General features: G+C 39.2%; 1 protein-coding gene across 1 annotated transcript in view; it reads right to left on the bottom strand.

Annotated features, from left to right (window-relative positions):
* The window catches only part of LOC120516336 (thyroid adenoma-associated protein homolog), a 156,288-nt gene that overhangs the window by 129,765 nt on the left and 10,097 nt on the right, over positions 1-16,426 (bottom strand). Inside the window, 5 exon segments of the mRNA XM_039737938.1 lie at positions 125-173; positions 281-313; positions 2,582-2,733; positions 2,835-2,977; positions 13,871-13,968. Of these exon segments, the coding sequence (XP_039593872.1) occupies positions 125-173; positions 281-313; positions 2,582-2,733; positions 2,835-2,977; positions 13,871-13,968 (475 nt within the window).

The raw sequence follows: 16,426 nt of genomic DNA, 5'->3' as shown, positions 1-16,426 counted from the left end.
ATAAGGCCCACCATCATAACCAGCAGGAAACACTGACAATTAAGATGGCAATTTGTTATGGAAAGAAATCCTTAACCAAGTCATTTTTTTATTTAGCTATAACATAGCATGGAAGCAACTATACCTGTTCTGGAGTTGGTACTGAGACAGTGCTTTCTGAAGAAACTGGAAGACTACAGAGAAAAAGTAAAGTCACTAACAGCCAAGTTGAAAGTGGACATTTAGTAAAAAGAAACAGCTTGTCACTGCAAATTTGATAAAAAGCAGGTAAACTACTTACCTTCCAATAGCATCGCCTGAATACACATGTGCCCTACAGAAGACAAATCATAGGACTCAGACAGACTGCTACTCAAAAATAACTTTATATAAAGTTTTTGAGAAAGTTACACCACCAAACAATCAGACCCCTAATAATAACAAGCATGTCGTTTAACACTCGTGTGTCAACTACTATGATATAAGCTATCACAAGCTTTGAGAAAACACAAATACTGACAAGAGTTGTTTGATTTAATTAAAAATATTAGCATGAATATCCAGTCTTTAGGCTTATAGTGCTCAACTTGCGATTATTTTGCCAGTTTTCTGAGGACTGATTTAAAGGGGAAAGTTTAGCGGCTTACCATACCGATTTTCTGCCTGTAGTCAGTAAGGATGTATGCAAGATCAGTAACAGTAGCAATGCCTCACACTTTGCTGCACCTCTTCTGTCCATCAAAGTTTAATATCTGTGGACTCTCACTTTGTCATCTGATGACCTAATTGAGACATCATCTGTGATGGTACTGTCCAGAGGCTACACATTACAGCTAAAGAGGTGCCATCTTATCTCCAAAAGCTTCAGTGCGGCACTGAACTAACTGGAGGAATACAGTTGCAAATGTATTAAAAAAAAGAGGTAACTGTGCAGCAGATGCATGCAAAATAGAGGATGGTAAATCCTCTACTGCTTTAAAAGAAGCAGACAGTTTATATATTAGTCTTTTACGCATTTTTCATGTATAAAAATCTTGCTGTCTATAAATAATGACTTTTCTCAACAGTACTTGGAAAATAATATCAGTGAATCCTGTTATAAAGCACTTATAATATGGAGGATTATATCAAAATGTCTTCCTAAAGCAATTATGTTTTCCATCCATCCATCTTCTAACCCGCTGAATCCGAATACAGGGTCACGGGGGTCTGCTGGAGCCAATCCCAGCCAACACAGGGCACAAGGCAGGAACCAATCCTGGGCAGGGTGCCAACCCACCACAGGGCAATTAAGTTTTAAAAAAGATTTAATATCTTGAGCGGACTAATCCTAAAAGACAGGTGGACTAAATAGAACAGCATTAATAAGGACAAAGTGAGCATTATAGCTGGAGTTGCTGTTTGATTAAAAAAAGTATTCCAATTAATTGCACAATTCAAATTTTTTATCAAAATGAACTGCATATTAATTGCAACTTATTGTATTTCATTCGAGCATATTAATATTTTTCTATAAAGCACAAATAACAGTGATTAACTCTTATGCAAAACAGTTTTAATAATCAGTTGCCTATGCATACTGAATTACTCCAGTTAGCTTGTTGAACAGTTTTGTGTAACAGAAACAGTGGCCAATGACCACCAAACAAAATGGTGGATATGTTAAAAAATAAAAACTTGTGCATCTGTTACATGAGAGGAAGAGACACATAAATTACATTGAAAATGTGTATAGATTAGACTTTTAAATAGGAAAGGATTGACCGAAAAAACCTTCTAAATGTGTATTTAATTGGGGTATTTAGTTAGATGTTTTAAACTGCACATTATCCTAGAATTTATCATTTACTAATCAATATAACATCCGCAAAACTCAACCTTATTTAACTGAGTCAGCTTCTGGTCTAGGCTTTGGTTTAGTCGTAACTGGATTACTGTAACTCACTACTAGCAGGAGGACCAGCATGTGCCATTAAGTCAGTGCAGTGCAGAATAGTACAAAATGCAGCGGCTTGTCTTGTATTCAACATGCCAAGATGGGCACATGTCAATCCTCTCTTCAGGTTGCTACATTGGCTCCCTGTAGTACCACATATTAATTTCACATCCTTGATGCTTGTCTACCGAATAGTCAATAGGCCTGCAGGCGATATGCTCCTTCTCTTGACGAGAAGCTTCCTCGAAGGCACAGAGTGACACTGGAAGCATTATCAGATATGACTTAAAAGGAGTCTGCTGCCTCACATTGGGAAGTCAGATTTGGGACGCAACTGTTGACAGAGGTAAAAAATGAGGAAGAATTATTTATTTGTCTTGTTAGTGTGGATAATTGCTGAAGAGGTGCTTTGTAAAAAATACATATCTTTTATTTTATTCTAATAACGTGCATTGTATTAATGTGTCTTCGATTTGTGGCTCAGTGGTGCCAAACACACATTGTTGATGTGAAACTAATTCTGCTTGGACAAGCAGACCCTGGACTAACTAACGAAGACATTGATTTAGTTGTTCCTTCAAAGTATTATTTACTTATGATTAATAAAAATGTTGCCATACTCTTATCTTAAAAATAATCACACACTTCACAGTAAACTATAATTACCAAGATTAAAGCTGTTCTCTGTGCAGGCTGCTATAGCATCAGTTACTGGTCTATAAAATGCTGGGCTCTCAGACTGCAACTGCTCCTTGAGACACTGGACCATAAACCTAACAGCTATGGGCTGTAGTGCATCTGGAATGCTGAGAAGCACACTGTTGATGGAAATAGCACAAGGGAATAGTTATTATTGAAAACAAGTAGTGAAACATTTGAACACCAAATAATCACACCTATAAATTAGCAAGGAACATACCTCATCAAAGCTTTCTTTTGTGGGTTTTTGGAGTCAACTGAAAAGTAAAGTGCTATTAAAATCTGCAGGAGGTCATGGAGTAAAGGTGTATTTGCCTCAGCCTCCATCACATGCCCTTGGAGTTTCCTGAAAAGGGGACCAATCTGAAATAAAGCACAATTAATATAATTTATATCTTGTCTACTACAAATTGTTTAGTTGTGATGGAAGCAAATGTGTTTACATTACACTGAATCAGGGGGAAAAAAGTACCACACCAAATCCTGATCTGTCTCCACCCATCATAAGACATACACACTGCTACATATTTGGTACATTTTTTTCTGCTAAGGGATATGCAAGAAAAAATACTGAATAGATGAAAAAAGTACCTGATCTAGCCCAAGTCAACCAAAAATAGTATTTAACTAAACCACTGAGGTAAATTTCATAATTGATAGGTGGACTCTGATTGTTAAAAGCGACAGCTTGTTCTATCTTAGTCTCATCAGACCAGAGAATTTTATTTCTCACCATCTCAGAGTCCTTCAGGTGTCTTTTAGCAAACTCCAAGATAGAACTTTTTGGCCTTAATTCTAAGTGGTATGTGTAGAAACAACCAGGCACTGCTCATCACTTGTCCAATACAGTCCTCACAGTGAAGCATGGCGGTGGCAGCATCATGCTGTGAGGGTGTTTTTCAGCTGCAGGGACAGGACGACTGGTTGCAATCGAAGGAAAGATGAATACGGCCAAGTACAGGGATATCCTGGACAAAAACCTTCTTCAGAGTGCTAAGGACCTCAGACTGGGCCGATGGTTTACCTTCCAACAAGACAATGACCCTAAGCACACAGCTAAAATAACGAAGGAGTGGCTTCACAACAACTCTGTGACTGTTCTTGAATGGCCCAGCCAGAGCCCTGACTTAAACCCAATTGAGCATCTCTGGAGAGATCTAAAAATGGCCGTCCACCAACGTTTACCATCCAACCTGACAGAACTGGAGAGGATCTGCAAGGAGGAATGGCAGAGGATCCCCAAATCCAGGTGTGAAAAACTTGTTGCATCTTTCCCAAGAAGACTCATGGCTGTATTAGCTCAAAAGGGTGCTTCTACTAAATACTGAGCAAAGGGTCTGAATACTTAGGACCATGTGATATTTCAGTTTTTCTTTTTTAATAAATCTAGAACAAAAATTCTTTTTTTGTCTGTCAATATGGGGTGCTGTGTGTACATTAATGAGGAAAAAAAAATTTAAATGATTTTAGCAAATGGCTGCAATATAACAAAGAGTGAAAAATTGAAGGGGATCTGAATACTTTCCGTACCCACTTTATATACAGTATTCTTTGTGTAAATATATATTTTAATTTGAAGTGAAAATATGTCATATTTTACTGAAAATATTTTCAAGCATTTTGTTTAGGAATAGGAGCATATTGACATGTCCGGGGGTCAGTCAAGCATTCAGAATGTAAACCTTCATGCCAGTATTCAAGATCAACATCAATGTTCTGTAACTGCTCTGGTTGCCTCTCATCAAGGTTAAGACACATGTTACACAAATGTGTCGCTCAATGCATCTTGCTTGTATAAAATATAAGATGAAGCAGAATGGAGACACAGAGCCTGCCTGTAAATCCCAACTGTCCTATTCAAACCAATGTGTACATCTGAACCAAGCAGATGTACTGTATCTCAACCGATACACATCTGAAGAGATGTATCTGCTGCTCCACTTTTCCTACTCTTCCTGATCTGGATTTCTCTTAAATGAAATGCTGCCAATAAGGAATACAAGAAATCATTGTTAGATGAGCTGTACTAACTGAATTCACCAGCCCAGCAGCCGACTTTCCAAATATCTCGATCACAGGCTCATTCATTTCTTTCTTTCTTCTGACTTTAATACTAGGGTGTTGTACCATGTTAGCCATTATAAATGTAGAGAAAAGCCAAGCAAAATGACAGCTTTTATTGGCTAACTAAAAAGATTACAATATGCAAGCTTTCGAGGCAACTCGGGCCCCTTCTTCAGGCAAGATGTAATCATGTTGTTTTTATGGACTCTGAGGTGTGATTAGGTCAGATATGACCACATTTTTTTTTATTTTTTTTTTATTTCAAATGTGGAAAAAAAAAGTATTGCCACTACCTCAGATTCTGTTCAATTATACCTTTTTAAAATATTTTTAAGCACTATTTGATGTGTGTTTCAGATATGACCAAATTTAAAAGGGAAACAATAAATAATTACTACTTATTTTTCAATAAATTCATTTGTGTTGGTTTAAAACTTGTCATTATCTGCTGCTTACCAGCCGGTGAAAATGTCTGGCCCAGCTAAATTTCTTCGTTTGAAAATCTGGCCAAGTTGAAATTGTAATTGAATAGCCCTGATTTAGGGTCTTGACAAGCCTATGAGCTGTATGTCTCATTGGAAGATTATGCGTCTGTAGTAGAATGATTTCACCCATCAATCTTCATCTAGGTAGTGACATTTTACTGTAAAACTAGGGGGTTCACCTCCTGCTTGCTTCGCACTAAAACCCCCAGCCTGTGCTATGCACCAGCGACTTCACATCCCTGCTGCTTGCGTTGTGAAGAGGGGGGCTGAACGCACCCCAAGGAGATGCGTTGTTCCTCCGAAACCCCTCTTAAACGGCGATACAATGGGAAACAAATAGGTTTTTTTTTTTTTACCTCCTCTTTGCTCGATCAGTTGCTGGCTTGATCTGCAGCGAGCTCTTCAAACATTTAAAAGCCTCTACAGCAGCTGTCCTACTCTTTGTCTTTAATTTCTGTGGTTAAATCTTTTGGCACAAAGTCTCGTCTCGCGGGACACAAGTTCTTGATATTTTTTAATTTATAATTTAGAAACAGAATAAGAATCTGAAAATCTAACATCATCAGATTAACGTTCGACAAATTCTGAAAAGAATGATACAAAACATATATACGTAGGTTTTAAAATAAGCCACTTTCAGCTTTAATTCAAAGGGTTGAACAAAAAGATTGCATAAAAATGTGAGGCAACTAAAGCATTTTTTTAACACAATCCCTTCATTTCAGGGGCTCAAAAGTAATTGGACAAATGAAATAACTGGAAATAAAATGTTCATTTCTAATACTTGGTTGAAAACCCTTTGCTGGCAATGAGCCTGAAGTCTTGAACTCCTGGACATCACCAGATGCTGGGTTTCCTATTTTTAATGCTCTGCCAGGCCTTTACTGCAGCGGCTTTCAGTTGCTGTTTGTTTGTGGGCCTTTCTGTCCGAAGTTTAGTCTTCAACAAGTGAAATGCCTGCTCAATTAGGTTAAGATCAGGTGACTGACTTGGCCATTCAAGAATTTTCCACTTCTTTGCTTTAATAAAGTCCTGGGTTGCTTTGGCTGTATGTTTTGGGTATTGTCCATCTGTATCATGAAACGCCCGCCGGCCAATCAATTTGACTGCATTTAGTTGGATTTGAGCAGACGGTATGTCTCTGAACACCTCAGAATTCATTCGGCTACATCTGTCCTGTGTCACATCATCAATAAAAACTAGTGTCCCAGTGCCACTGGCAGCCATGCACGCCCAAGCCATCACACTGCCTGACTCCGCCATATTTTACAGATGATGTGGTGTGCTTTGGATAATGGGTTTTTTTCTGTTTTCACAGCTTAAGGATGGCTTCTTTTACCTGCATGGAGAGCTCCTTTGACCGCATGTTGTCTGTTCACAGCAAAATCTTCCACATGCAAGCACCAAACCTCAAATCAACTCCAGGCCTTTTTTCTGCTTAATTGATAAGGCGTATCGACGGACTTGAACACACCTGCCCATGAAATAGCCTTTGAGTCAATTTTCCAATTACCTTTGAGCCCCTGAAATGAAGGGATTGTGTTAAAAAAATGCTTTAGTTGCCTCACATTTTTATGCAATCTTTTTGTTCACCCCACTGAATTAAAGCTGAAAGCCTGCACTTCAACTGCATCTGAGTTGTTTCATTTAAAATTCATTGTGGTAACGTACAGAACCAAAATTAGGAAAAAGTTGTCTCTGTCCAAATATTTATGGACCTAACTGTGTGTGTGTGTGTATATATATATATATATATATATATATATATATATATATATATATATATATATATATATATATATATATATATATATATATATATACATATATATATACACATATACATACATACATACATATACAGAGAGAGAGAGAGAGTAGATAGCTCACAGTTGTTAGTAAGGATATCACCAATAAGAACTGATACTTCAATACCTGGTCAATACCAGTAGTCCAAAATCCTAATGATACCAGTTTTGTAAAGATTTGGTAGTACAGAAAGTTACTACTGCACTCATGTGACTGTAAGTAGAAGAATTACAGGGACTGTATTAAAATTAAACATGCAATTGCTGAGATTGGAAAAACAACATACTTCATGGCTGAATATGAATATGCAAATACTAAAGCTGTATCGTTCATTTAGATCGTAAAGGCCAACTAATGTTCATAACCTCTAAAATGTGACTAAGGGGACAAACAAACATATGTAATATACAGGGCCATTCAAAATGAAAGAGGAGATTTCAAAAATGTATTTCAAACAAACTGTATAAGACAGGCACACATTCTACCCATCACTGGATACAGGAAAGTTCAAAGTTTAAAAGCCCGCCTAAAGGTACCACTGAATGCCACCAAGCATTGTTTCTTGTGTATAGTAAAACTAGCAGATTGCCCAGTGGCTTCGCTCACTGAGTGGAAGGGGAAAAATGTGTGGCTCTAATGAGGTAACGGCATTAATGACCCAATTCTATGACAGATTTGCCCCTGCATTTTAAATGTTGGCATAAAGCCAGACTCCTCAGTAGCAGGCATGGTGCCAAACGATGTCATCTGAAAACACGAATTGTATTTTCTAATGTTCTGTAAAAAATGAGTTGAATGTGGATTTGTGCCAGAAATAAAAGACAACAACGGTTCAGGTGGATGGCTTAAAGGTGTTAATTTCACCTTGCTGTCTGGACAACACATCCCACGTGATTCAAATGTAACCCTCTGTGCTTGGCAGTATTCACACATGATGTCCATTTCTCTTATTGTAACTTTTGGATGTAGGCAATAATCTTTTTCAATGTTATAATTGAATCCCTCCATATACAGACCCTGATGCCTGTGTGACGTGGTAGCCTGTGAATTGTAAGGCCCTCAATTGTGATTGTCGTTTTCGCTGATCAGCTCGCTCTCTCTCTCTCTCGATCTGCTTCTGTCTCACTTTGTCTGTGTAACCTGACTGTTATGGTCATACGTAAGCACGTTGTTCGGGTGTTTGTGAGGCCATCAATTGTGATTGCGTATACGTTGATCAGCGAGCCTGTGAGCCTTCTCTCTCACTTTCTCTGTGTAACCTAACTGTTGTGGACGAGTGCATTATAATATGTTCTGTGGTCATACATAATTTCCGTTTCAAACGCGAAAATAATTGAGAAAGCTGTGAATTCAGTAACTAGCGACCAGTTGAATCATGGGTGGCAAGAAATGGTCTACCGTTTTGAGGTTTGTCGCGCTACAAATGGTGCTCATGATGAGTGCAGGCAACTTCAAGGTCCATAGGACCAAACTTTGAACTTTCCTCTATCCAGTGATGTGCGGAATGTGTTTCTGTCTAATACAGTTTGTTGGAACTACATTTTTGAATTCTGCTCTTTCATTTTGAATAGCCCTGTATCTGATTTCATTTAATTTTCTAATTCTGGATTTGCGCAGAGTTCTAAAGCAGTTGAGAGCATAGCACTACCTAACTTTGAGTTTTACTACTGAGCTACAAAAACATTCATTGTGAGACAAAGAAAGACATTCAAAATAAACATATTGTACGAGCTTGGGCTGCCATGGAGATGAAATCATAAACTCATAGAGTTTCATACAATAATACAAATCATAGCAATTTTACCACTTACAAATAATTACCATCAAATAAGTAGAAATCCCTTACTTCAACATTCACTTAGAACAAAGCACCAGTGCCGGACACAGTTGACATGTTACTGTCAATGGCATCATAACAATACATAAGTAGCTATATTACTAAAAACAAGGCAATTGAAAAAATAAAAATGGTAATTGAAAAAAAATAGGTAAAGTCAATTGCAAACAATGAATGCATAAGGGTTAACAATTAAAGTATAAATTGAATCTTCCACAACAGTAGTAGGTATTAGCAATATTCCATTTTGGTTATATAATAAAGCAAAATAATAATACTACTGTTTACTAAAGTAATCCCACAACAAATTCACATTAAAACAAAGAATGATGCAGAGGTTATCAGAATGACACAGATCACTCTGTCAGCTATATAAAGTGATCATGAAGAGGTAGAAGCAATAATGGAGCACATGTGTGGTTAGTAAAATACAGAATACAAAGAAAGAGACAATATACAGTATTTGGGGTGGGTGTGTTTATATATACACGCTGTGCCTTACAAAAGTATTCAGATCCAGGACAAATTCTCTAAAATTAATGAACAACAAATCCTACAATGCTCCCTTGAATATTTTAATTGTAGTGCCTTGCACCTCCAAATTAGCTATTTTTGTGTAACAACGTTTTACCAGTGTTCCCAGAAGGAGGTGTTTTATCTCGCCGGACATTCTGAATATCACAGAGAGGAGTTGCAGTGCACAGGCTTGATGACAACTCCCATCTGTACCGAGAACTGAAAAAGACGGCTGCGAGGGCTCTGAGGGCAGATAAGGAGGCGCTTGTTAGAGGAATCTGTGTGCGAGTGACACACCATCTATGGCCTAGTGACCCACATCCTGCTTACAGAGGAATCAAAGTATTATGCACACCCAAATCTTTTCCTCGGAGTGTCACAGTCAGAGCAGATGATGGACTGGTCCTTACGGATGACACTGCAGTTGTGTCCCACTGGGCTGGCTACTGAGCAGCTGTTTAGAGCTGATCATCCGGTTAGGATGTTGGATATCTCTGTGTCCATGGTTCCTGAGGTTAATCCTCCAATTAGCTGTGAACCACTCAGTCTCACTGAGATTGTGCAGGTGGTGATCCAGATGAGGGTAGGGAAGGCTGCAGGGATCTGTAGTATCCAGGGTGAATATCTCCAGGTTGGTGGTAAGGCTGTCCTCCTGGCATTGCAAGCAATCGTTGCTTTCATTTGGGAGATGGGCATCATCCCAACTGACTGGAAAACGGGACTTGTCGTTCCTATTTGGAAAGGGAAGTGTGATCGCCTGGATTTTGGTAACTACAGGGGGAAAACACTGCTCACCTTGCCAGGTATGGTCCTTGCTAGGGTCATCCTTAATAGGATCCGTGATCACTTGCTCACCTATCAGCGACCGGAGAATGCCTAAGAAGTCTACCATCGACCAAATCCTTGGACTGAGGGTTCTCATGGAGCATAAACTCGAATATCAGCAAGAGTTTCTTTGCAGCCTTTGTCGATTTGCATAAAGTGTTCGACTCGGTTAATCAAGCTACCCTGTGGGATATCCTGAGACTTTGCAGGATAACCTCAAAGTTGCTGGATATCATGGCCAGCCTATGGTACTGTGAGTGCTATGCAGAGTGGAGGCAGAACCTCTGTGTTTTTCCCAGTTGATTCTGGGGTTTGTCAGGCATGTGTTCTGCTCCTACTCTGTTCAATGTTTGTATGGACTGGGTATAGGGTAAGGCTGTGGGGTCCAGTGGCTGTGGAGCATCTGTGGGTGAACAAAGATTTACTGTCTTGACCTTGCTGACGATAGTGTGATCTTTGCGAAGTCAATGGAGGCTCTGAGTGGGGCTCTTAAGAGAATGAGTGAAAATTCTGAGTGTCTGGGCTTGAGTGTGTCCTGATAAAAACCAAGATCCAGGCCTTTAACAACCTCTTGGGCACAGACATCAGTAGTGTGTCTGCCTGAGGAGTGAGTGTCGACCTTTAGGAGTGGTTTCCTTACCTCGGCAGTGACATTCATGTCTCTGGTGACTCTTCCTATGAAGTCAGTAGACAGATTGGGAGAGTAAGGGGGGTCATGAGGTCGCTGGAAAGGGGTGTGTGGCGCTCCTGATATCTGCAAAAGGACGAAGGTCCAAGTCTTTAGAGTCGTGGTGCCTCCTGGAGTCCCGAATGAGGCACATTACCTGCAATGTGAGGGAGCGTCAGTTACGGCACTATAGCTTTGGCTCACAGGATCCTCATTGTTGAGGGCCCGGACGGTTGGACCAGGCCAAGGGGGCACCCACGTAACACCTGGCTGCGGCAGATAGATAGTCATTTCCGGTAGGAGGGACTGAATCGCGGGTCTGCCTGGGGGAATACAACCAGGATCCCGAGCTGTTTCATCGAGTGGTGGGTGCAGCAATGCGCTATACCAGTGCATGCTCCCCAACCTGACCTGACTGGCTCATTATAGGAAAAACACTTAAGCAGACAATAAATTAAAATATGTTTCTGCATTAGTATTCAAACCTGCGTGCTGGAAACTGGATGCAGTTGAAGTGCAGACTTTCACAGATGAAATCCAAATACCTAACAAGACCACAACTGCATTAATCTAACCAGCTAATCATTAAAATAAAATCATTAAACCCCACAATTAAGGTAGGAGTATTGTGAACCTCATGGGAAGTTGTGAAAATGAAGACTAAAGAACATTCCCAAGACATTAAAGGTGAAATAACACAAAAGGAAATAATATTCAAGTGTTTGTTGGTATGACTATCAGGAAGCGTAAGTTACATGAAATCAATCAATCAATTTACACAAACAAAAAGAAGATTTGCAAGAAAAACTCCAGCCACAACTTTGAAAGTGTTACAGAGTTCTGTAGCTGAGGGTAAAGGTTCACCTGTCAACCAGCATTATACTGGCCTGTATGAAATGGTGGTAGAAGAGGCCATAATTCAAATAGAACCATGTGAAAACCTGTTGGCAGTCTGCCAATTAGCATTAGAGTGACAATGAAAAAGGTTTTGTGGTCATATGAGACCAAGACAGAGCTTTATGGCCAAAGTTGAAAGAGATATGCTTGGTACAAAATATCACAGCTTATTCCTATAAAAACACCATACCTACAGTGATGTATGGTGGTAGCAGCATTATTTTATATGGCTGTTTTTCCATCAACAGTGATTTAGCAACTAAAAGAAAAAGAAAAAAAAAGTATGGTGGAAAATATATCCAAATACTTTAAGATAACCTGTTCCAAAGGGTGCGTTTATACCATTGTATTACCCTCATCTCAACAGATCAGAATACTCTCCTATTAAGAGCAGGTGTCTCAATAAAGGACTATTATTAGACTGAAGCAAAGATTGTGCATTTATGTAATTACGCTAGCAAAATACCCGCGCTTTGCAGCGGCGAAGTACTGCTTTTAAATTTTTATTAAGAAGAAAAGTAAACCTTTTTAAACTGAGGGAAAATATACTAATAATTATTTGTTAAGGATCTCTTTGTATACCACGTTGTCAGTTCAGCACTCCGGTTGTAATATGACCAAGCTGTGCGAGTTTACTCTTGAGCATGCAACGTATAGTTAGCCATGTGAAAAGCAATCTTGCCTCAAAGCAATGGCAACCTTTTGTAGGGTCTGTCCCTGAGACTTATTAATCATCATTGCGAAGCAGAGCCTTACTGGAAATTGGAGGCATTTGAATTGAAATGGGAGATCAGAGGGTATAACGGGGATGGGAGGAATAAAAACTCTCTCCCCTGAGCAACTGCCAGTAAAAATAGTTGCCTCAATTAGGTTCTTTTGCAGACACATGACCTGAAGTTTCGTGCCGTTACAAAGTTTCGATGGCTGTAAGTTTTTCAGTAACATTATTGGTGCCCCAACCTTCAAAATTAGATTATGCTCAGGAGTGCCTGGAGGATTCAGAGTGTGGAGAAACTTTAGCGACAGCGTTTCTATTAACTTGTGGATTTTTCTGTGAGTATTTGGCGGCAGCGTCACAAAGTTGTTTCCGCAAGACCGAGTCAACTGCGGAGCTCAGTTCGGAGCGAAATGAAGTGAATGAAATGAGGTGAATGGGAGGGGAGATGATGACGTGACTCCCCCACCCGCCTTAACTCTCAATCCCTCCACAAACACAGTCTCTCGGATCTTAACTCTACTTTATATAAATCAGTAAAGGAGAGAGGACTAAACACTAAGAAAAAAGAACGGCAAGACCGCGTCAACTGCGGAGCTCAGCTCGGAGCGAAATAAAGTGAATGAAATGAGGTGAATGGGAGGGGAGATGATGACGTGACTCCCCCACCCGCCTTAACTCCCCATCCCTCCACAAACACAGTCTCTCGGATCCCAACTCTCCTTTATATAAATCAAAAGTTCAGATAAAGGACTGGGGGAACGTGTGGGGATTGTGTGTGTCTGGGTGTCTAATTTATATGTGTATATACTGTAGTTGTAATATAGGTTAAGTACATGTGAATATATCTGCGCCGTTTATAAATAAGATATTCGTTCCGTTTCTTTACCTTGTTTTCTTTCTTTCTTGCTTTCTGGTTGGCAGCGTCTCTATGAAGTTGTGGATTTGCCTGCGAGTATTTAGTGACAGCGTGACGAACTTGTTTCCGTCTAGCCGCACCAGAAAATGTACCACAACGTTTGGGCAGTCAATTACATGGGAGACGTGGGAATGGGGGACGCAACTCCGCCTCACAGAGGCGACCGAGCTGCAGGCTATGGCTGTATACATGTACGTAAGTAGGATTCAGTTATGACCGTTACACATAGAATTTCAAAATGAAACCTGCTTAACTTTTGAAAGTAACCTGTAAGGAATGAGCCTGCCAAATTTCAGCCTTCTACCTACACGGGAAGTTGGAGAATTAGTGATGAGTGAGTCAGTAAGTCAGTCAGTGAGGGCTTTGCCTTTTATTAGTATAAAATAGACAAGCAACAACAAGCTGCAAAATCAGTCAAAAATTATTTTGTGACCAAATACCATGTGCTGGAAGACAGGAGATAATCACCAAATATCAGAAAAAAATAAATTAAAATAAAAAGAATCAAACAACCACACTAACCTTCTTTATCAGTTGGATCTGGAATATTCCATCTCTCTTTTGGGCACATTCCTGTAAGATTGCCATTATCTCCTTACCCACTGGGCCTCCTTCAGTATCTAGAAGTAGTAAGTAAAGGCTGTTTCATTAGGGTAACCGTACACCGACATAAAGCCAGCTATGACTAATATCTGCATTCTCCCAAAAAGGTGTCATGCAAGTAAAACAACTGACAAACTGACAAACGGTGCTTATACAAATCAAATATTCAAAGAATTTAGGGCTGCTGTGATTAATTAATATAATTGAGTACAAATTTTAATCAAATTACATTTTCTTAATGAACAAGTTGTCTCTTTGTGCATACTACAACTGTTTGTACAGTTTTTGAGTAGGCCAATTATGGCAGTAGCTATATCACATTCAGCAGAAGAATGTTCTTCCAAATATCAAGCAAAATTCTCCTCTGTGTAGGTGCATTTCATTGTAGTATGGATGCTCATTGTGTAAAAAAAAAAAAAAGATGGTGTTCCACAACTGCAATAGCTCAATGTACGGACACCTAAAATTGAAACACACTGACAATATAGCAAAGGACAACAATATTGTACCCACTTACACTTACTTAGCTATTTGAAAAAAGATGTTTTAGTGTTGTGAACGTCTTTATATTACAAAATTCACACAAGTGACAAAAGTAAAAGCCACATTTCTGTAAGCATAAAAGATAAATTGCTAAATGCACTTGTCAGTTGCCATAATTATTACTTGCGAATGCACTGTAGCAAAATAATGTTTCAATAAAATGGCTAGCTAAATACCACAGACTGGTCTGTGAAATGCACTTGCTAGCTTTATTTATGGTAGAGTTGCATTTTCACCCTTTGCCAGTTGCTTATGCCAGGGTTGGCAACTTGTAACTCTTTGACTGTGACCTGGATCTGAAAGAAAACTACTTATCAGCAGCTATCAAAACTGAGCAGTAATAACATCCTACATAAACATAGGTCAGCTTTATTAAGTTATTTTTAGCCATTTTTCTCCAATTATTAATTTGGAAATTAATCATATTTAATAAACAATCAGGCTGACTCAAAAAGATGTATTTTTCAAAATTTAGCAGAGTTGATCATACATCTGCTTGAATTTTTTTGGACAACTAGGGGACTTTGCCCCCAGCTCGCTTTGCTCGCCAACCCCCTGGCCAGCGCTACGCACTAGCCTCTTTGTGGTTCTGCCACTCGCGTATAGGGATGTGAATGTACAATTTAAACAGATTTGAATTTTCATGTGAAGTGTTACATTTGCATACACGTGGCATATAACTGCCCATGATTGCATTTCATTTCTTTCTCTTTATTAAATAAAACGAATTTTTCAAATGTTTGTCCCTGTAATTTGTTAATTGTCTTTGCAAAATCTATTTTAACGGGAAACTGTTAACGTTTTAATACAAATGGCATATCAACATCTCCTTTGGTGTCTAATGTTATCCGCAGGAGACATACTACATTACCTTTCTTGGATACATCCTTCTATCTACAGCAGGGGTGTCCCACTCCGGTCCTGGTGGGCCGCAGTGGCTGCAGGTTTTCGTTCTAAGCCTTTTCCTAATCAGTGGCCAGTTTTCACTGCTAATTAACTTCTTTGCCCTTCATTTTAATGGCCCTTTTTTTAAGGATTCAGTCCTCTGAATGGATTCGTTTCTTCATTAAATAACAGCCAAACAGAAATGAGATGTGAAATGAGCTGACAGATGACCAGGTAAATTGGAACGTTAAACTCCAGCCAATTTCACTCCAACCAGTTTCTTAATGAGAAGCCAATTCTTGCTGTTCATTAAAGCCGTTATTGAATACTGTATCAGGACTTGTTGCTGCTCTCGTTCTGCCACAGCAGACTGTTGATTTTCTGTTTTTTCTAAGATCACCGTCAAGATGTTTTGGTGACCTGAGCAGACAAACATGACCGAGACCTTCACCTTTCTTTATTTTCATGTTAGCTGGTCACGTGGTGGACAACTAATGAGTCTGAGTCATATCAATTAAAACTAAGGAAAAACAAGTTAATAAGCAGCAAAAATGGCTCACTAATTAGGAAGATGGTTAGAATGAAAACCTGCAGCCACTGAGGCCCACCAGGACTGGAGTTGGACACCCCTGATCTACAGTAATTCGGCTGGTGGAAGACAGGACAGTGTTAACAGTTGTAGATATTCTTCGAGATATTGTAAGTTGTTGCTTTCATCTTCCGCACGATCACCGCCAACTGTTTCAGCACATTCTATTGATACGCATTTAACCATTTTGCCATGTTACCAATCAACATTCTTGGTGTAAATTAATTTGACTTCCTCGTTTCTCAGTGCTAGGATTGCCCGTGTACTCATTTCTTCTGTTGATAACGCTTTGTGATGAAATTCTTAAATAAGATTTGGACATAATACGTCTTCTTTAATTGGGAAGTTAAAAGTGAGGAAAACATTAAGATTTATAAGAGCTGAGAGAACAAGAAGTGTGTCTGACAAAAGCATTCACAAGACTGAGAGGTGAGAGGACCATGGTCTTCTTTGAAAAT

Source organism: Polypterus senegalus, chromosome 16 (genome assembly GCF_016835505.1).
Source record: "Polypterus senegalus isolate Bchr_013 chromosome 16, ASM1683550v1, whole genome shotgun sequence".
NCBI classification, from domain to species: domain Eukaryota; kingdom Metazoa; phylum Chordata; class Cladistia; order Polypteriformes; family Polypteridae; genus Polypterus; species Polypterus senegalus.
The sequence above is the reverse complement of the archived record's forward strand: the minus strand, read 5'-3'. Positions and strand labels throughout refer to the sequence as shown.